Source organism: Pundamilia nyererei, unplaced genomic scaffold (assembly GCF_000239375.1).
Source record: "Pundamilia nyererei isolate P.nyererei 1_Seehausen unplaced genomic scaffold, PunNye1.0 scaffold00236, whole genome shotgun sequence".
Taxonomy (NCBI): Eukaryota; Metazoa; Chordata; class Actinopteri; order Cichliformes; family Cichlidae; genus Pundamilia; species Pundamilia nyererei.
The window spans coordinates 586,905-613,380 of NW_005187637.1; the positions used below are offsets into that span (position 1 = coordinate 586,905).

Sequence of the window (26,476 nt, forward strand, 5' to 3'; positions counted from 1 at the left end):
GGGGGTTCAGGCCTATGCAGAACAGCAGTGGGGACAGAGCATCTCCTTGGTAGATCCCGCACTTGATGGTGACTTGTGCTATGGGCTTGGAGTTGGCCTCTAGTGTTGTACGCCACATCCCCATTGAGTTCCTGTGGGGGGAGAGAGAGAGAGAGATATTTGCAGCAATGTGGTTAGCACTGTTGCCTCACAGCAAGAAGGTCCTGAGTTTAATTTCACCATCAGGCCGGGTTCTTTCTGTGTGGAGTTTGCATGTTCTCCCCATGTTTGGGTGGCAGATGGGATAGGCTCTAGTCCCCCCTGCGACCCTGAAAAGGATAAGTGGAAGAGAATGGATGGATGGAAATATATAAATGCCCTAAAGTTAATTCTGTTCATGTAGATGAAGCATTTTCAGTGGGAGAAACATTTCGTCACTCATCCAAAAAATATATCAATGGTTTTCAATCCTAAACAGGTAATGAAAGATTTTTATTAAAGCTGAAAGTTTGTGCTCCAGTCACATCTTGATAGACGTTAGCAAGTGCTGTGTTTCCTCCCTTGAGATGCTCTGATAGGCTTTTACTACAGACACTCGTGCTCGTTCCTCCAGTTTTGTCTCCAGTAAAAGAAAAACATTCTCTCTTGGGAGATCAGGTGACTGTTGGGCCATTCCCGTTCTCACATGCCATTTGGAAACTCTTGGGTTGCTTTTGCAGTATGATTTGGATCATTATCCATTTGCACTCTGAAGTGCTGTCAGATTAGTTTTTCAACATTTGGCTGAATCTGAGCAGAGTTTATAGTCCTGTACACTTAAGCAGTCACATCATCAATAAACACTAGTGACCCAGTTCCACTGACAGCCATACATGCCCATGCCATAACACTGCTTCTTGTTCCTGAGTGTAACCAGTGGTTTGCAGCTTGTTGTAAACCCTCTGTATTTACAGTCACAAAGGCGTCTCTTGATTGCAGACTTTGAAAACGATACGCCCACCTCCCCGAGAGTGTTCTTGACTTAGTTAGATGTTGTGAAGTTGTTTTTCTTAACCATGTAAATAATTCTGTCAACATGCACTTTCCTTCTGTGGTCTTTCAGGCGTTTTTGGTGTTGATGAACTGGTCAGTGAAGTCATTTGTGCTAAAAATGAACCAGATTATTGATTTGGCCACTCCTAACACTGTTGCTATCGCTCTCTATGACAGGGTTATTTTCTTTTTTCCAGCCTAATGATGGCTTCTCTCACTTGCATCGGCATCTTTTTGAAACTCATAAGCTACGAAATGAAAGCGTCACACTTAGACTCAATCCAGATCTTTTATCTGCTTATTTTGTCCTGGAATAACAAGGGAAATGTCTCACTTCGCTGTGAAACTGCAATTCATTTTGACCCTCTGAAAATAGTTGAATATGTATAAAAATGGTTTTAACTCTTAAACAGGTAACACTGTTTTTATTAAAGCTGAAATTTTGCACTTCAGTCACATCTTGATTGTTTGATTTAAATCTACTGCGGTGGTGTCCACAGGCTCAATTACAAAAAGTGTGTCATTGTCTAAATGGACTTAATTGCATGTGTCCCCAAACATAAAATAACAATTATGCTTTAAATTGTTTCTGTAAATTCAGCATTACCTCAAGAGCAGCCAGTCTGTATTTTACCACTTTTCTGCTTTTATTTTTCAGCATTTCACAAGGCTGGACTTCAGAATGAGGCCGTGAAAGTCTTAGAGCAGCTTACCCAGAATGCAGTAGTGGAGAACAGGTTCAACGATGCAGGGTACTATTACTGGATGCTGTCTATGCAGTGTCTAGATATTGCCAAAGGTAAGATGCACAGGTATCTTGAGAGCAACCAGCCATAACTCATTTTTACTGAAATGCTTAATGCATTTTTTTTTCTTTTCACCATTGTTTGTCTGAATCAGAAAGTGAAGAACAGAGGGGAGAAATGCTGAAGAAGTTTGAACGTTTTCAGCATCTCGCTGAGCTCTACCACGTGTATCGCTCAATCCAGCGATACACGGTAAGAATACGATACACCTTAAGTCAAGACAACTGTGAATCGGTGTTTAAGTAACAAGGATGACTTTTTTTTTTTTTTTAGCTGTCAGATTGTGCGTACTTGGAAACAATACCTACTATGTAGTTAGGTAGTTTAGGTACAAAGTTCCTTTTGCATTTTCTCTCTTTTCTAACAGTCCACTGTGATTTCTGCCTACTTTTGAATCAACTTTTATACTCAAATTCATCCAGACTGCTGTGTATTTGACAAAATTAGGTCTGGCTCTGCAAGATTATGTCAATCCAAGAGAGTCACGGTTTAAAGAGAAATTAAAATATTCATAGAGGGTGTTGGGCAGGGGACAAAAGAGAGAATTAAAGGCATTCAGGTTGCAGTTTATTGAAGGGAAATATCAGCTTGAAGGAACCTCCATTATTAGATTCTTGAAACCTCCCTGACCTCTATTACCATCAGTCCTCTTTTCCGAGCCTGCAGCTCTAACTTACTTTCAAACAAGCAGTTCTGGCTTATGAGCCCTGTATGGGTGACCTGGCCTGTGTCAGCGTTCTCAGTTTGTTGTTTCAGCTTTTTGCTCTGCTATGGTCACACCCCTGCAACAGAGAGGCATCGCTGTGATCCAGGCCAGAGCAGGAAGCCTCTATATCTCATTTTAACTCTCCCAGACAGGCACTATAGATTTGAACTATCAACTATAGGGATAAAGGGCTGTTAGTGATTTTGTTTTTTTTTAAGAAAATGCATCTTTTCCTTCAGGGTACTTTGAGCAGGAATGAGGCACTTTGAGTGGTTAGGCTGCTTTTAGATCAGGTTAAAAGATGACGGGAAAAAAAGTTGGAAATGGAGCTTTTAAAACTTTCATCTGAGATTTCTAACACTTTGTGACCCCTTAAACTTACATGTGTATATTTTTAACTGTCTTTATCTGTAGGATGAGCCCTTCAGTTCTCACATGCCAGACACGCTCTTCAACATCTGCAGATTCCTCCTGAACAACCTCACAAAGGACATACCACCAGGCATCTCTAAAGTGTATCCTAACATTTCAGAAAATGGACTTAAGGTAGTGTTAGATCTCAGCAAATATTTAGAAAATGGAGCATTATGGGGGCCTCTTAATGTGGAAAACTCTCTGTGACAGATAGATACCATTCTAAAATCACAACTGGCAGAGGCAGTGAAGATAGAGCAGTGGAAAACAGATAGACGTAGGGAGAAATCAGGAGAGTTGGCGCCACTCCGAAAACCAAAGTGCTGCTGAGAGAAAGAAAAGGGGTGTTGATGGGGAGGAGGAGCCGATGCCAGCAAGAAACACATTTTCTGTTATCTAAACAAGTGCTTTGATTGCTGAACTTTGTGCAAAAGTATGCATACCAAAACACACTGAACAATACGTTTTAATTTGAACAAATACACACATACACGGTCGCGTACACCCACAGCCACATGGGCAAATCTATGTAGGCACACATCGGACTCTGGAATGAGGAAGGAAAGCGCAGCCTTGGAAGAGGAAATCAGGCCGAACAGCTGCAATCCTCTGTGGCCAAGCTGAAATGTTCCAAAAACTTTGAACTTGGATTTATAGTCTCAGCAAATTGCATTCAACTTGGTTCAACACTTAAAACACTGCACGCACACACACAAAATTGCACTTAAACAGCTCCACAATAGGACGTGCACTGATCAAGAGTCACAAAACTGGGTGTGTAGGAGGAGAATCGAGAGCGGCTGGGTAGAGGGGCAAGAACAGAAACGATGTTGAGTTTTAGGTGATGGAGAAGTGCCTTTGTAGTGCTGTTGCAGCTGCAACTCATTGACCTCTGGTTGCCACTCTCAGAGCTCCTCTAGTAACAATATGTTTCTGTATAAATACAAATAAGCAACTCGTCCTCAATTAAAACACAAAAAAACCCTACAAACAAACTAATTTATTACTTTCTGGGCATGCAGTCAGTGTTGCTGGCTTAGCGCAGCTGATGTTCTGCTAATGTAACACAAGTATAAATACGCCCACAATATTTGGAATAAGATATCTACAAAGCAGTAATTCTGTGCCAAATCTTCCCCAGGTTTATTTTTCCTTGACCTGATTATAGAAACACTTTATATGCGCTGGCCAAGCAGAGCCGACAGCTTGGTGCATATAAGCTTGCAAGGTACGCATACGAGAAGCTGCAGGAGCTGCACATTCCCTCACGCTTCCAAGAGTCTATAGAGCTGGGCTGCCTCACCATTCGTTCCAAACCTTTCCACGACAAAGAGGTGTGTGTGTATGTGATGTTTTTGAAATTTTAGAGCTGTGACCTTTATCATATTTGTTAAACACACCTGTGTTTGCTGCAGGATCTGATTGAGGGCATGATGTGCTACCGCTGCTCCACCAACAACCCCCTGTTGAACAACCAGGGGAGTGTGTGCATTAACTGCAGGCAGCCTTTCATCTACTGCGCCTCGTCATATGGTCACTGACACTCATACACACCGTGCGCAGTATATGCCACCAAGGAATCTGCTTGTTTTATTAGAGTTTTTTTAAATGTCGCATGTGATTTTGTACAGATGTGCTGCCGCTGGTCCAGTTCTACCTGGAGGAAGACATCTCTGATGAGGATGCTCTGTCTCTTATTGATCTAGAAGTTCCTCACACAGATCAGAGGGCTGCACGATGGCAGGATATAGATAATGGTGGTATCCTTTGATCATCAGTTATATGTTGATATATAGACAAACAAGGGTTATTAATGTGTTATAAAAGACCTACTGAGCCTTTACTGTGCCACAAGTCTGTGTTCATGCTGTAACACAGAGCACATCTCCTCAAAATGAAGCACGTGGCTCTCCTCTGCCTTGTGACAGTTCTAAGAAGCTGTTTAGTCTGCGCTGGCCTTGATTCTGTACTTGTGGGTAAGCTGTCAGAACTAAGTCATCTTAGCTCTCGAGCTAATAGGGTTACTGAGGCTCTCCTGTCTCATCTTAATGACACTAACCCTCTGAGAGCCGTAGCCACAGCCCTAGTGCAGGGATTAACCTGCATTAGCCAGCAGACACTCAAGGGCACTGAGGTATGCTGTGTTCTTCCAGAGCCGTGAAGTGACTGACAGCCACAGCTAATTTTGAACACTTTGCCTCTTAGAAAAGTCTCTCGGGGATAATTTTGTAAGGGGTTTTCCTGCTCTGCAAACATAATTACTGAAGACATATGCGACACAAAATGTGTGAAATGTGTGCATCGCCTTGGTTATATGTTCTCAAATAAACACAATAAGATCTCCAATCTTTGAGGATGGATGAGGGTTTGGACGATGAAGAGGAAGATCCATTTACAGCCAAAATGAGCTTTGAGGTAATAAGAAAAAGGACAAAATAGATGAGGTGATTAATATTCTGCCAAATGGGCAAGCCAGCTGGACAGGGTGAAAGGACGGAGTTTATAATGGTTCATTTTTGTGTATAAACAGCAGGGGGGCTCAAACTTTGTCCCAGTCAAGGTGAGTCGTCCTGTGCTGCGCGCCATGAGCAGGAGGGACGTGCTGATCAAACGCTGGCCCAGGCCGCTCAAATGGGAATACTTCCGCTCCCTGCTGCCTGAAGTCAGCATTACCATGTGTCCTACCTGCTTCAAGGTACAGCATTTATAATGCATTCAGCTAGCAGAACCCAGTGTTAACCACCTGGTGTCCTCTTTGACGAACAAAGTTTTTGAATTATTTCTTTATTTTCCTGTCAAGTTGCTCACACTCTCGTGCTGTGTTTATTGCAGATGTTTCACAGTGAAGATTATGAGCTTCTGGTGCTTCAGCATAACTGCTGCCCATACTGTCGGAGGCCCATCGACGAACCAAACTGACGGTGAACTGAAAGTGGAGCACCTAATTTATACATTTTTGTCTTCTGATTACATTTTCTTTAAAACTGTGCGGTACGTTTGGCGGGTGTACATTATAGGAGCAGCTCTTTGTTATCCAAGGTTGAATGGCTGAAGTAATACCTAGAGTGTTTGTGTGTCGGTCATTACAGAGTGTAAGAAAAGTGCACCATCAGCCAATAAAGCCTGGATTATTAGGATCAGATTACCCCGGGCCAGTCAGTGATTACATCATTCACTCTGTAAATGTACAGTGTAAACATATAAATAGAATTTTTTTTTTTTTTGGATATAATACAAAACGTGTTTGTTGTGTAGAGAATTTTCCTACTCACAACAATGAGATAATATTCTACCATCAAGTCTACAGCTTTATGCACTACAGCTGCACTGTATGTTTGATAACAATACAAGATCATCTGTTATTAAGTCACAAGAATTTGATTTTTATATGCTTGCAAATATCCTTTGAATAAATTGTATATTGGCAATTTGTAAAACTGCGAGTTTTCTTAATCCTTCAAAGACAATAACTGCCCCTCTTGATTTGTGTTTGTGTCTCCCAGATTCTAATTGCAGTTCACTCAAGGCTATGAGTTGAGCTCTGCATTATGCATTGGTTAGGGATTAGGCTTTTACAGATGCAAATAAGTTGGACCGCTCAAGAAATTTCATTTATAGTTGGTCTACTCTGCACGGTTCAGATCACAGACAGTTAGTTTCCTTCCCTTTCCCTCCTACTCTCTCATCTCATTCTGATGCAGCACTGATGCGCATGACAGTAATGATGGGGTTTGGATAACCATGGCTGTTACCTCTCACCTTGAAATTGCTTAACATACTGCATATCTATTTCTGGAGTTTTCTCCATTGTGTGTGTATCTGTGTGTGCGTCTGTGAGAGAAAGAGGGACTATCACATTGTGTGTCTTAATTCCATCTTCCCTAACACTTCACTCTTCGCAAGTCCCTAATCCGACCAGCCTGTTTAAAAGGTGCCGCACCTCCTCAGGGGGCTGCAGAGAACACCTTACTTCTACAAGAGCCGTTCCACCGTCCATCCTTTCTCCCTCATTTCCACTTCAACTACACCAAAAGACTCCCTCATAGTAGTTTATTCTAAAAAGAGAGAGAGGCACAGATTGTTTCATCCACTTTTAAGGTCTTAGAAGAAGAAAAGGCATCAACACCCGCAGCCATGAATGGCACAGAAGGACCCAACTTCTATGTACCCATGTCTAACAAGACTGGGGTGGTGCGCAGCCCATTTGAGTACCCTCAGTACTACCTGGCTGAGCCCTGGAAGTACTCTCTTCTTGCAGCGTACATGCTGTTCCTCATCATTTCTTCCTTCCCCATTAACTTTCTCACCCTCTACGTCACTGTCAAGCACAAAAAGCTGAGGACCCCGCTGAACTACGTTCTGCTCAACCTGGCGGTGGCCGACCTCTTTATGGTAGTTGGGGGCTTCACGGTCACGCTCTACACGGCCCTGCATGGATATTTCGTCTTAGGTGTCAGCGGCTGCAATATTGAAGGATTCTTTGCCACATTAGGAGGTAAGAGTCAGAATTAAACTGTAAACTGTGTTTTCTGTGTGGATTTAGAACAAAACAAGTCACACTTTAAATTTGCTATAGTTTTTGGGTCACTCTCATAGGTTTGAATGTATTAAGTCGTTCATTTTTATAGGAAATTAGTTTGTCTAATTACTTAAACTTGAATCTAATATACTGCTTTTATTATTTCATGTTTAATGTCAGTAGAGATGCTGTACTTAAACTTACATACATGCTTTCTTTCATGTTTTAGGAGAGATTGCTCTCTGGTCTCTGGTGGTTTTGGCTATTGAGCGCTATATTGTGGTCTGTAAGCCGATGACCAACTTCCGCTTTGGAGAAAAACATGCCGTGGCTGGCCTGGGTTTCACATGGGTCATGGCCCTGACCTGTGCTGCTCCCCCTCTCTTTGGATGGTCCCGGTACAGTTAGTTTCTGTGTCTACACTCTGTTTGATTAATATTCTGAGGACCATTTTCCCAGTAAAGCAGTTTTATAGTTATGTTTTTAAAACCTGCAAACTAGTGTAAATCACACATGCGGCACAAATACTGTGTAATGGTGCTGGCCGAAGTCTTTGAGTTATTGTGTGTTGTGCAGGTATATCCCAGAGGGAATGCAGTGTTCCTGTGGGATTGACTACTACACTCCCAAGCCTGAGATCAACAACACCTCGTTCGTCATCTATATGTTTGTCCTCCACTTCTGTATCCCCTTGTTCATCATCTTCTTCTGCTACACTAGCCTCCTCTGCACTGTGCGAGCGGTAGGAATGCCACTGCCAAAGCAATATTAATAGCAAAGACTTGATATATTGTTTAGCCCTGTAGAAAAATTCCACTTTATTATGTTTTTTGATTTTTTTTTTCACCTTGCTCCCTTTCACAAGGGGTACTGCACATCACAGAGTCTCTGGAGATGTAAGGGATTTAGGGGCTCAAGGACACTTCAGGAGGGCAGATCCCTGCCAACATGGCAGCTTACACCCAGGTCCTCTGGCTAAAGGGCAGTCTGCCTGCTCACTGTGTCGTCCTGATGCCTTTATTAATAATAGAATAAGAGCATTTATAATGTATAAGTGATTATACACAATTATAATGCAGATTTTCATTTAAATTGGCTATAATCAGCATTCTTTAGTACATCTGTCAAATGGTAGTTTAAACATGTGGAAACAGATTAAAATAGGTTGCTTATAACCTTCAGAGAATTTTTGTTATCTGAATCTGCAGCTCCTCCCAGCTTTGGGGAGATTTAGAGGGAGTTTCAGAGAGACTGTTTTTGGCTGCGTGACCCAGCTTTAATGATCTGGTACACTCTTACTGCTCTCATAGCTTCTCGTGTGTGTTTTTTGATAAGGATACACCAACTGCAAAATACTAGGCCAATGTTTAATATAATGCTTTGACTGACAGCTTATACCAAGTCTAGATTATGATAATTTATTGCACTGATTGGCCTACTGCAGTCAACACAATGTCAACTTTGTGTCAATATATCAACGTTTTTAGCAAAAGACCCAAAACCCAGCATCACCTCCCACACACTACAAATACACTTTATTTGTTATTAGCTGCTAAACAAAAAGGAGAACCAAGCATCTAAAGGGGAAGATATGTATAGTTAGTGTAGTGAGAGACAGTCTCTCCTAAAATCTAATCATTCAACATTCGTGTGAAATATGAGCATCTTTACATATGTTAAATTACATTAGCCTGATGTGAGCCTGAGGTAAGTTTTCATGCCTAAAATAAGTCACTGTTTGTATTTTTGAAACTATCTTACAGCAGACAAAGTTAAAGATACATTTAAAACCATTACGATTTCTCTATTGAAACCTACAGCTTAAGCATGTGCTGCTTGTAGCTAGTTCAGACCAAGAACAGACCTAACAGTACAAATACAATAAATAAAATGCATTACAATGCTAATGCCTAGCTAACTCTTAACCTCCACACTAGCTATGCCAAAAAGTCTTGTTCTGAATAACGTATTCAACCTTTGCTGCCCCCATGTGGACAAAGAAATTAGTGCACGTTCACAAGTGACAGGCATGAATTCTCATCTGTTTTTGGAGAGAGTACGTGTCTCATGTCAGTGAGAGATCGGTAGAGCTAAGACAAAATTGAAGTTATTATCTCAAAATTTGAATATTTGAAATAATGCTGCAAAATTCTGACTGGCAGGAAAAAAGAAATTACTTCAGTGGTGGAATCGGGCTTCCATAGGATAATGCGTTTGTTTTTTCCACAACATAAAAAACATAACTAAATAAACAGTGTTAGTCATCTCGGTGGTCTAATCAGTTTTGTTCAGCAGTCGTGATGGGCTCAAGCCTTTTGTTTACATTCGGATTAGAGGTTTAAGTTAACCTGAATCTGTCTGTCAGGCTGCAGCTCAGCAGCAGGAGTCTGAAACCACCCAGAGGGCAGAGAAAGAAGTGACTCGCATGGTCATTGTCATGGTGATCTCCTTTTTGGTATGCTGGGTGCCCTATGCCAGCGTGGCTTGGTACATCTTTGCCAATCAGGGAACTGAGTTTGGGCCAGTATTCATGACTGCTCCCGCCTTCTTCGCCAAGAGTGCCGCTCTGTACAACCCAGTCATCTACATCCTGCTAAACAGACAGGTATGACGTACAAGAGTATTTTCACGAACGCATTTTCACTTTGACACAGTTTTTGCAGGAAATTGTGTGGGCTTCATGTGTCTGACAGCTGTGGTTACTTTTCAGAGAAGCGCTTTACATAGTAAATTTTAGCTTATATAGTAACAAATTTCCTGTTCCCAGCAGTTGGGGTTGTGTGTTTTTTTTCCAGATGTGTGTGATTCTACCAGATTTGCCCATTTTCAAATGATTTGGTTTAATTGTCTAGTAGTGTTTCCATTTCTTTATCCTTCATTTCATTGCTCACTTCAGGTTAACAAATCGTTAACTTGGAAACTACAGGGGTACACTAATGTAATCTCTACTTTGACTAGTAGCCTAAATCTAAATGTAAGAACATTTCTCTAATTCACACGGGCGATCGTGGCTCAAGAGTTGGCAGTTCGTCTTGTAATCGGAAGGTTGCCGGTTCGAGCCCCGGCTCGGATAGTCTCGGTCGCTGTGTCCTTGGGCAAGACACTTGGCGCCCCAGGGCAGCTGTGGCTACAATGTAGCTTGGCATCACCAGTGTGTGAATATGGGTGGATGACTGAATGTGTAAAGCGCTTTGGGGTCCTTAGGGGCTATGTAAAGCTCTATACAAATACAGGCCATTTTAATAGTTAGTTCGTTTTTTCTAATTAACTATGTCCCAAAGTAAAAAAAAATAAAGTCAAATAAAAATAAAAAAAAAATTCAAATCAGCAGATAATGACCTGTAATTGTCTTTTCTTTCATTTTTAACCTTTATTTCATAATTTAAGCCATAAGTGCTGTGTTTATAGGTTTTTTTGATTTAAGCAGTTCTGTCATATAAAGGCTGAGATGTATTGTCGCTGTGTTGTTGCACAAATTGCACTTTTTTTTCTTTTGAATCCTCAATGATTAAATTTGTAGTTACACTTAAATTTAAATTATTTACACTTAAACAGTTTGCAGGTGTCTTTTTATAGGCAATAGTTTTTCTGATCTGGCTCACTAAAAATCAAATTGAGCTGTATGTGGCCTCACGATGTAAAATGAGTTTGACAACCCGTGAAGGCGTCATAACTCTGATTGTGATTTGTTTTTGTGACCTCCAGTTCAGAAACTGCATGATCACCACGGTGTGCTGTGGAAAGAACCCATTTGGAGAAGATGAGGCTGCCGTCTCCAAAACTCAGACTTCATCCGTCTCTTCAAGCCAGGTGGCCCCCGCTTGACCTGTGCTCCCTTTCTCACCCTCTTCTGTCCCATCTGTGCCTGCCTCAGATGGGGACCCACCACCGCCAAGCAGCACTACCTTCAATCAGCCAATCCTCTTGACTTACCTCTCCTTTTGTCTTCTCTGCAGTGTCGCCACTGCACCTTCAAGCGGGACTGACGCATTTAAAAACCAGCATGTGTGTTTTTAATCCATTTAATTATGGAGGGTTCAGCTGGTCTCACAGATTTTAACCTGGCATCCAAAGGGGTGACCACTTGGTGGTCATCCAACTGAGCACCATATGAGCTCTTCACTTTCCAAAAACACACAAACTGGGTAAAAATCCAACTGTAAGTAATTATCACAACTAATTATGTATCCAAAAACGTGCTTTAAACAGTCAATTATATGAGTGGAATTACTCTGTTTAGATAATCAGATGAGTTTTTAAGCTCTACTGTTGTCTCTCTAACTCTATTCTAGTTGCCGTGTCGATCAAGCTGAGAAGGTTAGCTTCTTGGTATTGTCTGAGATGATTAGTGTAAAGAAATATGGACCTCCTGCAAGAGTCTGTACATGTGTGAGTTGGATGTTTATGTATGCGAATGTCAGAATGCTAGTGTGTGAATTAAGGTGAAACAGGAATATTACTGTAATGGCTCGGATTTGTGGCAGTTGTTCTGTGTCCTGCAATAAAAACAAAGCTAAATGTCTGCACGATCCCCCCTGCCCCTTACTCGTTTTCTTCATGAGAACATTTACAAGGATTTCTGAGAAGTTCCAGATGCTAGCTTGTGGGCTTTTAGGTGGCAGGCCAAATCATAATGGTTTTCAAATGTTAAAATTCACTGTGGCGCTGTAATGCATTTAGAAGTGAACCACTCTGAGAATTAGTATAATAAATGCCATTACTAGACACTTTAAAATCCTAAATACTGTAATTTATTTCACAAACTCTGACAAGTCATTTGGCATCACAAATACAGTCTCTCCTCTGATTATATTGAGCTCACTTTTTTTTTCTTAAATGTAAATTTCCCTCTTTTAAATTTGATCAGAATCCAACATGATTACCATTCATTGACAAGCACACAGATCAACACTTATATACTGATGCAGCTCTTCCCAGTGAACTACATTACATTTTGATTTCATAAATTTCGTCGCCCCACTCCTCCGCAACCCGTCATCAACCTGCGAAGCACATTGGGACATATTGTTGAAAGCACCAATGAAAGTCCAACGCCCATCTTCACCAATCACACCTGAGAACGTTGCAGGCTTTAGGAGATGAGAGGAGTTTATCATGGTCCTACTAATCCTGATGAACAGGCCACTTGAAAGCATTATAACACATCTATAAATATTGCTATGGACATTATATTACAGTACAGTGCATCATTGGCTTGTTCCCTTCAGAAAAGGGTTCAGTGCGTTAAGGTTGCCACCAGGGCGAACTGTAGGTCCCAGTAACTGTAAAGACATCCCAAAACCCCCATCTCTGAGCTCCCACACATTCCCTCTAAAGCGTAGTAGAGTCCAGTCGGAACTGCGTCTGTTTCATGGATTAATATTTGGGAAAATTTCTTGGCATCCCCACAAGAAAGGAGGGATACTTTGCAAATGTATGATGCTTAACAGGCAGGTTTGAATCCTTTGCTCTGCCGCTTTCCATCCTGGTAACAGTTTGCTTGAAGAATAATAACACTTAAGACGGATAACTCCTGTGACCGACATTCCCAAGTAACCACGTAAGTGGGAGAAAGGCAGTTGGCAGCAGGAGGAAGAGATTGTGAGCAGAAGATATTGGCAGGTTCAGGCTTCACTGCAGCACTCATAGATGTTGTCCTCCACAAGGGCAATGACCTGCTCAAACTTGTGGTGCAGCTGAGTGCGACGTGCAGTGGGGTTCGACTCCAGAGCGTTCACCACCTGACCGAGGGAGATAGAAAAGAAACACACAACAAAGGAGACTTTCAGTGGCTGTCGAGCATTCATGCATCTATCTTTCTGGAGAGATTTAGAGAACCAGCCAGACATAGAAAGTCGAACAAGTGAAAGGGAGAGGCAGCAGAGGAACAAGTGAAGTACTTCAGCCTCTTCTGCTGCCTTCATGCATGCCTCCACACCACAAAAGCGTTCGCTCTTCACATATTTACAAAACCCACATCTGCTCTGTTTTTCATGCCCAATAGTTGTCACCGTGTCAGTGGGATTTATGGGCTCTTAGCGGCAGTGTGCTACCAGGCAGAGCGAACTGAGCTGGGGCGACAGAATAGGCAATCAGGGGCCATTCAAAGAGCTCCCTGAATCAGAGTCTAAGCCCATGGCCCACGTCAGTACAGTAGCTTGACAGAGGAAAGCAGCTAAACGGTATTATCATGAGGGTGCTCCATTAAAGCACAGTCACCACTGACTAAGCCTCTCTAGAGAATAGTCACAGCAGCGAGGAAACATGGGGGAGTACAGCAGGGGCTTGAACAGGGCTAGTTCAACGCGACGCATGAGATACGAAGCGGCACCTTAACAGTCATTAAGCAGATGGGGTTGTGATTAAAGAGAAGGTAAACAGCACGCTGTTTGCCTAAAGTGAAAGGTATCCGTGGGCTGGAAACAAAGGATTGGACAGACTGAATAGCGGCTGCTGCTAAGAAGATATTCCACACGGAGCATTTTCCCCGCTTAAAACATAACACCAGGAAAAAAACAACAAAATACTGCAGGTTTTCAACTAAGGCATTACGCGACAGGTTGTGAAGGTGTCTACAGTATGTGACATCTGTCAGCGTGGCTGCGATCTTCCCTACTGATGCGTCACGCTCCGATATCCATCTGTGAAACTTAATACAGCAAGTGGGCTCAACTGAGATGTTTCATCTGCCAAATAGGGGCTGTTGTTTCAACAGTAAAAAATCTAATCCAAATATGAGATCACAAACACAGAAAAAGCACTGTGAATATCTCTTACCTGGTTTCTGTATCTCTTGGCATATTTGTAGATTTCTGTCAAGGCCAGGTTGGTGTTGAATTCATTTCTGTATTTCTGCCGGAGCGATATCAACATGTTTGATTACATTAAAAAAAAAATAAGAACGGGCCTGTGATTGCAGGCTTTTGTGAAACTAAATAACTCACACACAGAAACTTTTGGAATCTTTCACTTACTCGTGACTCCTCAGCCAGGTGAGCATTCATCTCCTGCTCGCTGAGGGGTGGCATGTCTTGTATCTGCTGGTAATAGCATTGCACTCTCTTCTTATACTCTGGGATCTCCTTGGCATACAGCAGCTTGTTGGTAGGCGAGTCCTGGAAACAAATGGCAGCTTTTAGCCAGAGTACTCAGACATTAAGAACACCTTGCAAATCCAGAGTTGTGAAATAAAAATGGAACAGCTTTGACCTTAAGGCTATGTGGCCATTTTAGCCTGCTTTAGATTTCCAGACTACTACATTTGTCTTTCTTAGTCTCACTACGTTTACTCAAAGTTATGGTTACTATATACTCTGAAATCTGTATCATTATACATTTCACCTTTCAACTGTGCTGCTCTCATGCTAATCTAGCAGTAATAAAGCTTTGACAAGAGCCGAACAAAGACAATGTGCTCACTCACAGTCTGCCCTTTTTATTTTATGGGTAAACGCCTGCTATTTCCTGCTGATCCATTTTTTCGAGTCTGCTTTCCCCTGCTGTCAAATTCCCTACATTTAAGTTGTGATATTGCAATTCTTGGCCAATGAGGTTTCTGCTCAAACCCGTCATTTTCTGGCTGCTCGGCTTTAAATACCATTTCAATCCAGTGTTTCTGACTTTTCGTACCTCCTGCTGTGCAACCCACCTCCCCCTCATCCATGGAGACAGAAGTGAAACTTTATATCAACCACCCGCTGGGCCCTACTGCATCACCGTCAGCATCTGAACTCTGGGATCTTGATGTGGGCCTACGCATAATTACGATGCTTCTCATTGATGAACGAGTCACAAAAAATGTAACCTCTGTTAAAACCTGATTAAATTTTTTTTTATATGCTTCAGTGTTTATTTGCAATAAAACACTCTAAGAAGGACACTTCGTCCAGTCAGTGCTTGTGGGCAGGCCAAGGATTGTCTCACATCATGCCCCTCACTCCATTCCCCTACATTTGAGTAAAAGAGCTTCCTCCTCTTGGAATAAAATGAACACTTCTCCCACTTTGCCCTAATGGCGGTTTAATTAAACTGGATGTTATTTGTTGATGAGCCTATCTACACCAGTCTAAAGTGAAACAATGGAGGGAGGGAACCGTTTCCTTTGCGCACAGAAGGAGACTCAAACAGTTATAGCCAGGGAAGAAACAAACCAGTCTAAACAACTCTCTCCACAGTCACTTTAGGCTCTCACACTGGTGTTTATTCAAGCAGGAAGAGAAGTAGTGAGGCTAAAAGGCTGTGGGCATGTTCAGGTTTCAGTTGTGGCTGTTGTTGTGAGCGAGTCTCTGTGTTGCGTGTGTGTTACTGTGAGAGAGAGAACGGGACAGGGAGAAAGTAGGGCAGGGAAAAAGACGGGGTTAAAAGTGACGGACAGCCACAGCTTTCAGCATCAGTGAAGGTGCTTACAACACACCTTGGCATTTCTATGTGTCATGAGCTATTTGTGTCACCTATTGCATGTTTGTGTGGTTTAATGTGCTGAGGGACTGGATGGCTCCGGCTACAGTTGCTCCTTCTGATAGTGAACCCTCTCTCTTCCTGTCCACAAGGTCACTTCCTGCTGCTCGCCCATCTGCCTGGTAACCCCCCTGTGACCCTATGGCCCTCTATGTCCTGCATCTCGCCAGATAAGAGGGTTTCTGTGGAAACAGCGAGCCATGCTTAGTCTCCTACCCCTCCCTCACCCCTGCTGGCTCCTGCTAATCCAGACCCTACACTCTCTATTCCTGAGGCACATTCACAAACAGGCGACCGTGCATAGAGGTGTGTCAGGCCACCGTCCTTAACCTACAGGAGAAAATGTGGCCATATCCTTCAACCTGGCGATTCCACAGACAGATGTGACACAATAATGAGACACCATGGAAAAATCTGTCATATCGGGAGGTTTTGCGTTCGTTTCTACATCTATAGGTACACATCTGCCCGCAAGTACATGTGAATATTGGCGCTGTGGATGCACTCGCTTTTTGGCTCGGACCTGAAGTGTATAAATCAGACTGTTTCTCTGTGAAAGAGGAGCATTATTTGATGAGTCCTCGGCTCCCTCCAGGGAGGAAGCCAGTCAGAGAGAGACAGGAAGCAGAGCGTGCTCAGGGTCACGGTGTCTGAAGGATGAGACGGATTTGTGAGCAGTGAGGACATTGACATGCAAGCACACATATACAGACAGACAGATAGACGAATGCACACACACGCGCGCGCACACATTGGCGCACAGCACAAAAAGAGATCCCTGGTGCTCATGACCTTGGATCAGCCGACTGAGCTGAAATAACATGAGGAAAGGAGGTAGATGGGGCTGACAGTCTGAAGGCTTTGGGATGAAGGTTCACAGTGGGACCTGAGGTTTGTGTGTGTTAGTTAAATACAGTAGATACATAGAGCTGATGGACAGATAAATATAGTATGATAAATCAGAGGTTTTCAAGGAAGGCAGAGGAAGCCCAGGGGGGATCTATTTCCATATATGAATTTAAACACACACAGAGAACATCACAAATAATGTCAATAAATATACTTAGAAGACTTTTATCACTTTCTCTGAGAATTGTGTTTTGTAGGGATTTTTTTTTCCAGCTTTAAACTTTTCCACTGGTATTCATATGGGTTTGTATGCTGGAAACAGGAACTGCAAAAAGCAGCTTTGAAAACAAGAAAGAGACGTTGACAGAGAGAGATGGTGACAGACTCACTTTGCCTAGTTGCAGGTCAGAAATGGAGCAGGCATCGATGAAGGCCTGGGCGATGACAGATAGACATGCGTCCATGTGATCTGTCTTATCAATGTCAAACACAAACTGAGGATTCTTCAGGATGTTTACCCAGAACCGCAGCGGTAAACTGCACAGACAGAGAGCGAGATAAGCTGTTAAAAGCACTTGCACAAAGAGGCTGACCAAAGAGGATTTTAATCGGACCGTTTAGTTGCCTACCTGTTGGTCTTCCAAATGTGCAGGGTGTCTGGGTCTGTGATGCCCCGTTTGTCAGCCTGTTCCTCCAGGAAGTCAAAAAAGTATTTAACAGCCAGAGGAGGGCGGTCTGGAGGGATGCTGAGGATGGCCTGAAAGAGGTCATCCAAGAACTTCTGAAGAGTTCCCTGTGGAGGAAGAGATCAAATGCGGCTCACACATATGCAGACACATGGTTTCATGCGACGAAGGAATTTCTGTGTGGCTTCTGAAATAAATACAGGTAATAAAATATGGAACAGAGAGATGACTTGTGTTTTGTTTTGGCTTTCGGTCTCTTGACTATAGTTACCTTTGTAGACAGCAGGCGTGTCAGGTAGATTTCAGGCAGGACTTTCTTGCGATGACTCTGCCTGTGTGACCTCTTGTTCTCCATTAGCTCATCGTGAGGTAGCACCTATGAAAAAAAACCCAGTAAAAAAAAACATTAACTGCACATAGATCAAAGCAGTGAACCCCAACATGAGTAGCTGAATGAATGCACCACTGTCTTTGCTGTACAAAATGCCAGAGGGGAATTTTCTGGTTCTTGCATTAGACACATGATCCGCATAAGGGTATTTTGAAGCTCTAAATAATTTACAGAAATAGGGAAGTGATGGGATTTGGGAAATTCTCATGGTTTTCCTCCAGTTGCCGTGCACAGCATCATGTCTGGGACTTGCTCATACAAGTCTACATGGGGGTAGCGGAAAGAAAGAAGCAGTCAAATTCCACCTACTTGTGTCAAAAAATGACTACTGAACTGTCCTGCAAAACTAACTATTCACCCGGCAAATTGTATCCAAGGAACTCATTATTCTAAAGTCAAAGGGCCCATATCTTGGCTGACGTTTATAAAAGAGCTTAAGCGGCATTAGTGCTGTCATGTCCTCTCAGCAGCTTTCCTTTTCACCTCTATTCACCCCCATTCTCTCTGTCATCAGGCCTGCTCTGGGCTGAGTAACACTGGCACGCAGAGGAAAAGCTCGGGTAATAAACTTAGACATAGCTCACAGAAACATTCTGATTGCCTATGAGGAGATACTCACCAAGTGTACATACTTCTCAGTATCCAGATCTTTAACTGAGGAGAGAGAAACAGAAAATAAATAAAATACAGTAAGAAACAATGTGCAATCAGCAAGGTGGAGACCTGACAGAATAAAGAGGATACGGTAACACAGGGGAGTTTGACAGATAGGAGGAAGAAAAAAAAAAAACCCGGGAAGATTGACAGGGCTGCAAGAGAGATAGAGTGCATGCAAAAGGAGAACGTGATTAAGGTGGACTGTGGGCCAGTCGAGGAGGGGAGCTGTCTGAGAGAATGAAAGAGAAAGATTACGAGTGAAAGGAGAGAGAAAGGAGAGAGATTAGGGGAGACAGACACACAGAGTCTGTGATTGGTTCTGGAGCCGGTGTAATGAGATGGTAATGCTCGGCCAACGCTGAGAAAAAGCATTAAACCTTTCTGTTTATATATAGATCTAAACACGCTCGTACACAAGCATGTGTACACAGATATGAGTACAAGGACACATGTAGAAGAGTGTTCAAACACGAGTACAGGCACAAAGACAAATGCAGTAAATTACTGTACACACCCCGGCAAAGACAAAAGAGAGGCATTTGTGCGGATACACACACAAACACCCTCATAGTAAGTGTGGTCTCATTACAGACTTCATAGCTAGAGATGCTCCTGCCCAGCGGGCCTCAGTCCAGACCCTCAACACTGATCACAGGCAGGCAGGACAGTGTTTTCTATTAGCCAGGGAGCACTACACGCTCATAACACCCCATTGATGCTTTGAAGCGGGAGCCAGGTTTGGTCCACATAAGCCTATTTTTGGCCCATTATGAATGAGAACAGAGGCTTTGATGGACACAGCCTGAGCAGAACTAAGCTCTGGTCTGGTACTGATTATGTAAGGTAGACCTTAGACAATGAAAGGACAAGCCATTAAAGGCTGTATGTAAACTCATCTGTCAACAGCCATAGCAGTCATTTTGTTCTGGGCTGAGATTGGACAATGGGCAAACTTGTGTCACAGTTTCCCCCCAAGGTGACTCACGCTAATGGAATACATCTATAATGTGGAAAAAGCGGCTCTGAATGAAGTTGTAGAATTAGTATGTGTTATGATTTATTAGGTGCAAGTGTGTTTAGATGTGTGCTTTTGGGGACACGAAGGTGTGGGGTTTCACGCGTGTTTACATTAGTGTGTCATGTTCTCGTGATCAGCTACTGTAAGCATGTTCTCTGATGGAGTGGGTGGTTGTATTTATGCAAGTGTGGGCGAGTGTGTGACAAAGAGACAGCGAGTGGGTGTGTTTGAAGGTGGCGTACCTCTCCCCAGGGTGTTCTCTTTCTTGTCTTGCATGCTCATGGCCAGCGATGCCCCCTCTGGGATCTGTGAAGAGGGAGAAGGTGAAAAGAAGGAGGGAGGGAGGAAAGTAGAGGAGAAAGGGCACGGGGTCAGGGGTGAGCGGGGGTGCACCAGAACAGCGTCATTAAGCACGCCCTCGAGGGAGTGTCCCGCTGAGGGCTTTGCATGTGCGTGTGTGTTGGTCTCGCGTGCATCTCGAGAGGTGGCGAGTTTGCGGGAGCCTGGCAGGGCTCATTAAAGTCAACCCACGGTGAAATGGATTGAACAGCCTCGCCGATGAACCCAGACTGTTAGTACATGCTGCAGCTCACTGCTTTCACAGCTCTGTCCCCATGGCTCAGCTAAGACTAAACAGAGCACTTAACAAGTACAGGTAACAGGTCAAAGGGCGAGAGTCACCGAACTTTTGTTTACTTATGCACAAATGGACATGGACATAAGCAAACATACACACGGCAAGACATTGTTAATGGGAGAAAAGTGCATGACATTTTACTTTTTTCTTATTTTTTATTTTTTTATAAAGGCAGTTTGAAGCTGTAAGTAGCATTGCTGACAGGATGCAAGATTCTTCCCTTTAGCACTTATTAAATTCTTATATGAAAAGCAACGATTGGCTAATTCTCTGCAAACACTGTAATTAAAAATGTTTGTGTCCTTTAATAAATGAAAATGAAATAAGTACATTTTAATAATGCTGTACAAAACAAGCTCCTATTTAATTTCCTGTCCTATAGCAAAGCAGTAAATGAGAAACTGTATACATATTAGTGTATTAGTACACAGTATACATTATCAGTTACTCACGCAATGCCTGTCATTACTTTTACTGGTTTATTTAACAAGGACATTAATAATGCACATGAATAAACACTGGTGCAAATGTGCCAGAGTGAGCAAAGAGACTTTTTTTGTGTGTCTGAGATGTTTTCGATAACAGTTTACTAACTTTTGAAAAAAAATAATTTGCAATTTAAAAAGTGGCACACAACTTTTTCAATAACTTTCACAGCAATCATTTCCATAGCACTCTGCCAGGCGTCAAATCCAGATAATAGATTCAAACTTTTGTTAGCAGTGAATTACTACAACATAAGCCATTTAAGTCCCCATTAAATCAAACATGTGCTTTATTATTGTTATTTCAGTTTGAATGGTTGACCTCCAGTTTAAAATGATTTATGCAGCAGGTCTTTTCGCCTTTATCTGTGGAAGAAGAAAAGTTTCTTAAATTGCAGTTTAACACTAGGGCAGGGGTGGGCAATTAGTTCTCCCAAGGGCCCACATGAGAAACTGGGACTGTTGTGGAGGGCTGCAACAGTAAGATGAACTCATTTCTGCTCATTATTAATTTGACTTTTTATAAGCTTATTGGTTTGGCCCTCAACAACAACAAGTTTCTAATGTGGACCCTTGGGAAAATGAATTGTCCACGCCCGTGTAGGAAATAGGAGTTGGAAGAAACTCCAACTGATCTATCTTTTTCCACTTATCCAGCTGAAGGTTACGACAGGCTGGAGCCTTTCCCACCCTGGACAGGTCGCCAGTCTGTCACAGGGCCTACACAGAGAGACAGACAACCATTCACGCTACACCTACAACCAATTCAATCACCAATTAACCTGACCTTACTAACTGCATGTCTTTGGACTGTGGGAGGAAGCCGGAGTACCTGGAGAGAGCCAACCGGGACTCAGGAGAACACGTTAACGCCACACAGATGGTGCATTCAAACCCACCACATCACCGTGCTGCCTTCAACTCCAATCCATTTACACTAAATTATGACTCTAGAGCTGAAACCAGCAACTCTTGTTTTTCAATTTAAAGTTTTAAATGATTTAAAACTAAAACAGCTTAAAAGCTTTTACTAAGCATTTACTAGATGGATGTGTCGAGGAAAAGGTTTTTAGGTAGGCCTGCTCCATTAGAGTATTATGCCAAGTTATTGTAGTTTTGTATTTTTTGAGTTTATGTATTTAACTCAGTTTAGTTTGTAGAGTTGATTTTCTTGTTTCAGTTTTATATTTGTTTGAAAATGCTTCACTTAAGTTTTTATTAGTTTGAGTGTTAATTGTAGTCTTTTTTAATTATTATTGAATGAAGGACACACATCAGAGGCATAATTAGGAAAATCAGTACAGACATTATGATAAAAACAGAAAAAAACTCCTTTAAAGCAGTTAACTCGTCGTCTTGTAGACATCCAGAATTTCTATAAGCACATCAATCAAAGCCTCATCCGGCAAATTGTAAAAACTTTTGACAAAACTAACAAATACTAAAACTATTTCCTCTATATATATTATTTAATTTCAATTTAGTTAAAGCTAAAGTTCACAAAACAGTTTCAGCTAGTTTGATATTTTTTTCAAATGTCTAGTTTTTATGAAAATTTTACTTCACGTTTATTTTCAGCTTTTAGTTTAGTTTTGGTTAACTTCAATAAGCTTGATCCTATGTTGAAATCGCAAAGAGGAGAGCATGGGAGGTTACTGTATTTGTTAGATCTGTGTGTGAAATCAACACGAGCCAGCGTTTAAACCCACTTAATGCAGTGACTCACGAGGACTCCATAATTCAAACAATTAGAGCGCAGCAGCATCAGGCTTCGCTGAATGACATTTAAGTTTGAACTTTCAGAGGAACCTAAAACACTTGTCCCTTCTGACGTGGTTAAATAATAAAAACACTTTTAAGCATAACCCGGCCCTCGAAATGTTGTAAAAATCACGCACTGTTAGTTAACAACTTCTAATTTGAAATAAATTATACTGTTACAGATATCGTATACTGAATTGAGCCATCAACAGTGTGCTAATGCCGCAGTAAACGATTTGTGCAGTCACAAAGAGAAACATGGTGCAGCAGCGAACTCCAGCACAAACAGAAACACCTACAAAAAACGGAAAAAAAACCCCACCACAGAAACATCTCCCCACCCGGTGACAGCCAGTGACACCTTTTACACGGGATGCTTTTCAGTATGCTGATTTGTCTCCCAGTTAGGATGACGGAGAGAGAGATGCAAGGTAAGACGGAGCCGATCCTGCCAAATGATAAATCCTTGATTCTGCAGCATCGTCTAACAGACATCAATTCGGGCACCAGATGTGGAGGTGTGGCAATACTTGTCATACTTCCAGAAGCCTCCTCTTTCCTTGAAGTGCATTTAAGAGATATATGATGGAGGAGGAATGATTTCCGGGTCAAGGGAAGGAACGAGGACGCAAGAAAGCACAGGCAGGCATAATGAAAAGCACCGCATGCTCCAGTTCACACTCTCAGCATCCCCGCTGTTGATGTTGCAACATGCAGGATATACAAATTCACCAAGGCAACACCCACCACAATGGTCTCTCACAAGCACACACCTGGTAATGGAAAACTGTGTTGAGTTTCTTTCGGCCGTCCTCCATCACTGAGGAGTTGTCTAGATCCTGCAAAAGCTTACTGTTGCTGCCTGAGTCAAACCACTCTGGAGGAAAGAAAAAAGGAGAGACAGCAGCAGCGTTAGACAATTTCCTTCTAAATTTGGAAAAGAATATGCAAGACGGACCGCAGCCGTGCTCTAACTCTCTGTGTCACGACCTGTGGAAATATTCTCGGGCCATTAATCAAATCAGCACTGCAGGGTCCACAGCTTTTGAAAGCAATAACTCTTTGTGATTATGACTGTACACTCTCCTCAATGCATTCTGTCATTTATTACATTGCAGCCTCAGGTTAGTTGAGCTTCATGAGAGGAATTGACCTTTTGCAAAGGAGATTACTATATCTTGGAGGGCTGGGTAGGGGAGAGGATGAAAATAATCAGAGAAAATGTGCTCTTACCCAGGTCGACATCCTCGGCCCGAGGCCACTGGGAGAATGGGAGGTTTTTATAAAAGGCTTCAATGATTTTTTCCTTAACTTGGCAGATCGTGTCTGTGTTCATGACCCTGACAGATAGGGAGTCCATGCCACAGCCCTGGAAGGACACGTTGATGTTCTGCAAAAAAACAAAAACAAAAGCATGGGACGATTTGTAAAAATATGAGTTTGGATCGTCAGCATGACATTGTCAGCATGGCCTAATTAAATGAGATGTCAGACCTGTGGCTTGGCCTCAATATTCTCACGTAGCAGCCACTCCTCATTGAGGGTGTAGCGGGCTTTTCCTGTGATGGCGTCTATTGAGCCCTTGTTGATCTGCTGCTTGATTGCACACAGCAGCAGGAAAAAAGGCTCACCCACTGTTTCCTAAAGAATTTGCGAAAATCAAAGCTGCGGTAATTCCTTTTAATCAAACTTGTGTGAGTCATTAATTACTCTGCTGAGCATGCTTCTTTCCCATCCTCACCTTGAGGTAGCTATACATGCAGATGGACATCCAGTTGGTTAGCATTTTCTCCACTACGGACTCAGTCCGGCGAAGCATTAGTTTGGGGTTTTTGGAAGCCGACGCATCAATCAGGTCCACCAGCAGATCTTTCATGATACTGGTGTAGTACTCCAGCTTGCCATGGAGGGCGATGGTGAGCAAGGACGCCAGACTGCATCTGAAGGGTGAGAAAACAGATTAGCGGCTGAGACAGATGAGCAAAAACAGACTCTGGCAAACATGCCCTGTCAGTGTGCGGTCAGTGGAGATTTAAAAATAGCTACATTAAAAGAACAACAACAATATTTGGTCCTCCCTTCAGCACCTGTGACAGCAAAGCCAAATAAAGGTTTGATCTAATGCAGGGAGTGTCTGAGTCAGTACCAGGGGTGCAGGGGATTTCCCTAACAAAGCCCCTCTAATCCATCACAAAGAGGCTACATCACTCAGTAAGTGCTGATGTTGTGCTGGGAAAAGGATGTGGTCTTGCCGCTGGAATTTCTCTCTGATTCACAATGACAGCCCAGTTTTAGGACATCAGGAAAAAACAAAACAAGTAACACTGATATATGTCCGTATATTTACAAAGCTGGAGCAAAAGGTTTTCCACAAGCTATATGCAACAGATAGAGAGAAAAACCTACAGCCTTAACCATGGTCTTGTGTCCTGTGAAAAACTCACTATACATTTGTTTTTAGACCACAGCTTCAGTTTTAATGTTAAGACTGATTTTACACTGAATGTTAAATTGGTAAGTCAGAACTTATTTAATAAGTTAAGAAAACAGATGGATGGAAAAAAGGAAGGACTGATAAACTTTGATCTATTAAATGGATTAAACTTTAATATAAGCTCATTGCAGGCACAACACCAGCATAATGAAGCCAATACAAAGTGCCAAAAACTAGAGTTCAATGGCCACTTAAGGCTGGCTGCAGAAATGAGTCAATCTCAATACACTACTATTTTAAAATGCCCATGTTTACACAAGAAAAAAGAGCATATGTAAAGTCTGGCACAAAAAACATTTTGGTCTTAGTATGTAATTATTAGGCTGTTATAACTTAAGCATCGTTAGAGACTGTTATTTTCTGGTATCTACTATCTACTATTTGTGGTGTTGTCCCTTTTAGGAGGCATAACGTGGAATACTACATGGCTAAAAATGATGTGTCAGGATAAAAGTATTTAATTTTTATGCTACTTTCCACTTATTAAGTTGTATCTGTGTCTGTGCAGCGCACTCATACATGGAACCTGCTTATTAATCAGCCTTGTTCACCATTCTTCACTTCAGTTGTTTGCGGTGTGGTCTTTCACTTTATCTTATTCAGTATGGCTCTCTGAGAAAAAAATGTTTCCTACCTGTCTACTTGACAGCAGTTTTTCTGTGTGTAGTACAAATGAATGTAGCTGTAAGAGAAGCAGTTACCTGTCCCGCACAGCAAAGTCTTTCTGCTGCTCCAGGGCATGGACGAACGTGATCAGGAAGTGTTTGTTGTTGAGGAGAGTGGAGAACAGAGTGATGCCCTCTTCTATGTTAGGCCTTGTTGTGTTGGTGGCCTGATGACAGAGGGGAGATTAAACAGTTATGTCTCTACATGACTTCACCTTAACTGGATTACACACCTGCTGCGTCCCCCCTAATCTACCTCCTCTCATCTTGAGTGACCCATCTACCGAACACTTCATCTTTCTATCACATCTCCTCCCCGTGTACCTTCAGGCACCTCCCACTCTGGTTTCCTCCACACTATCTGCACGTCCTGCTCCAGTCTCTTACTGCGTGTGATAGTCTCTAAATGTGCCGAGTCGACTTAATGAGTATGGCCTATCTATGAGTGCGTCTAAAGCAGCCGTGTGATGAAGTCTTCCCTCTGGACTGCAGCCATATGGTGTGGTTTGCAGCCTGACAGAAGGAGAACAGGGGTGTCCATTAAGATAAATGCCCGCCTATGAGATTTATTTGCTGTGACCTGGAAAACACTTCCTGGGAAGACAATGTGGATCCAAGGCACTTCATCACTGTTAGACAGGCTCCCCCGGCTGCCGACCCAAAACTAGCACTACAGTCTTTACTTTCTCTCGTTGTAATGTGCGCATGCATGTGCTTTCACTTTCACCACACATTCTCACAAAGGTGTGTGAAAATGCACGCCCCCCTCTTTTACTCTCTTTATAAGTCTTGCTCTCGTCCATCCTTACACACACACACACACACCTACACACACACATCTACACACACACGCCTCGCACTAGAGATCTATTTCATTATAAAGCATACTGTGAATTTGTCCAAGTGCCTGTAGGAAGTGT

The 26,476-nt window shown here is 42.5% G+C and overlaps 3 protein-coding genes across 3 annotated transcripts in view; 2 read left to right on the forward strand and 1 right to left on the reverse strand.

Moving 5' to 3' along the window:
• The window catches only part of ift122 (intraflagellar transport 122 homolog (Chlamydomonas)), a 26,115-nt gene extending 19,741 nt beyond the window's left edge, over window positions 1–6,374 (forward strand). The window contains exons 21-29 of the mRNA XM_005749083.2: window positions 1,670–1,810; window positions 1,912–2,009; window positions 2,938–3,038; window positions 4,106–4,271; window positions 4,353–4,470; window positions 4,569–4,697; window positions 5,276–5,352; window positions 5,468–5,632; window positions 5,770–6,374. Of these exons, the coding sequence (XP_005749140.1) occupies window positions 1,670–1,810; window positions 1,912–2,009; window positions 2,938–3,038; window positions 4,106–4,271; window positions 4,353–4,470; window positions 4,569–4,697; window positions 5,276–5,352; window positions 5,468–5,632; window positions 5,770–5,856 (1,082 nt within the window). The 3' untranslated portion in view covers window positions 5,857–6,374. The remainder of the gene's footprint in view (window positions 1–1,669; window positions 1,811–1,911; window positions 2,010–2,937; window positions 3,039–4,105; window positions 4,272–4,352; window positions 4,471–4,568; window positions 4,698–5,275; window positions 5,353–5,467; window positions 5,633–5,769) is intronic.
• Window positions 6,375–6,872: 498 nt separating this feature from the next.
• exorh (extra-ocular rhodopsin) lies at window positions 6,873–11,985 on the forward strand. The gene is made up of 5 exons (XM_005749088.1): window positions 6,873–7,432; window positions 7,686–7,854; window positions 8,033–8,198; window positions 9,822–10,061; window positions 11,162–11,985. Exons 1-5 carry the CDS (start codon window positions 7,072–7,074, stop codon window positions 11,279–11,281), a joined length of 1,056 nt encoding a protein of 351 aa, XP_005749145.1. The 5' UTR covers window positions 6,873–7,071; the 3' UTR covers window positions 11,282–11,985.
• Window positions 11,986–12,184: 199 nt separating this feature from the next.
• The window catches only part of plxnd1 (plexin D1), a 71,240-nt gene continuing 56,948 nt past the window's right edge, over window positions 12,185–26,476 (reverse strand). The window contains exons 24-36 of the mRNA XM_005749089.2: window positions 25,593–25,723; window positions 24,139–24,337; window positions 23,892–24,038; window positions 23,631–23,787; window positions 23,171–23,274; window positions 19,757–19,820; window positions 18,459–18,493; window positions 17,720–17,824; window positions 17,392–17,555; window positions 17,152–17,299; window positions 14,431–14,571; window positions 14,234–14,308; window positions 12,185–13,197 (exon numbers count right to left, since the gene is read on the reverse strand). Of these exons, the coding sequence (XP_005749146.1) occupies window positions 13,081–13,197; window positions 14,234–14,308; window positions 14,431–14,571; window positions 17,152–17,299; window positions 17,392–17,555; window positions 17,720–17,824; window positions 18,459–18,493; window positions 19,757–19,820; window positions 23,171–23,274; window positions 23,631–23,787; window positions 23,892–24,038; window positions 24,139–24,337; window positions 25,593–25,723 (1,587 nt within the window). The 3' untranslated portion in view covers window positions 12,185–13,080. The remainder of the gene's footprint in view (window positions 13,198–14,233; window positions 14,309–14,430; window positions 14,572–17,151; window positions 17,300–17,391; window positions 17,556–17,719; window positions 17,825–18,458; window positions 18,494–19,756; window positions 19,821–23,170; window positions 23,275–23,630; window positions 23,788–23,891; window positions 24,039–24,138; window positions 24,338–25,592; window positions 25,724–26,476) is intronic.

Bases quoted from the DNA above. Each gene is read 5' to 3' on its own strand.
- exorh (XM_005749088.1), top strand. From the start codon at position 7,072: ATGAATGGCACAGAAGGACCCAACTTCTATGTACCCATGTCTAACAAG. The intron at 7,855-8,032 runs GTACAGTTAGTT...TGTGTTGTGCAG, and splicing joins CCTCTCTTTGGATGGTCCCG to GTATATCCCAGAGGGAATGC. The intron at 8,199-9,821 runs GTAGGAATGCCA...TCTGTCTGTCAG, and splicing joins TCCTCTGCACTGTGCGAGCG to GCTGCAGCTCAGCAGCAGGA.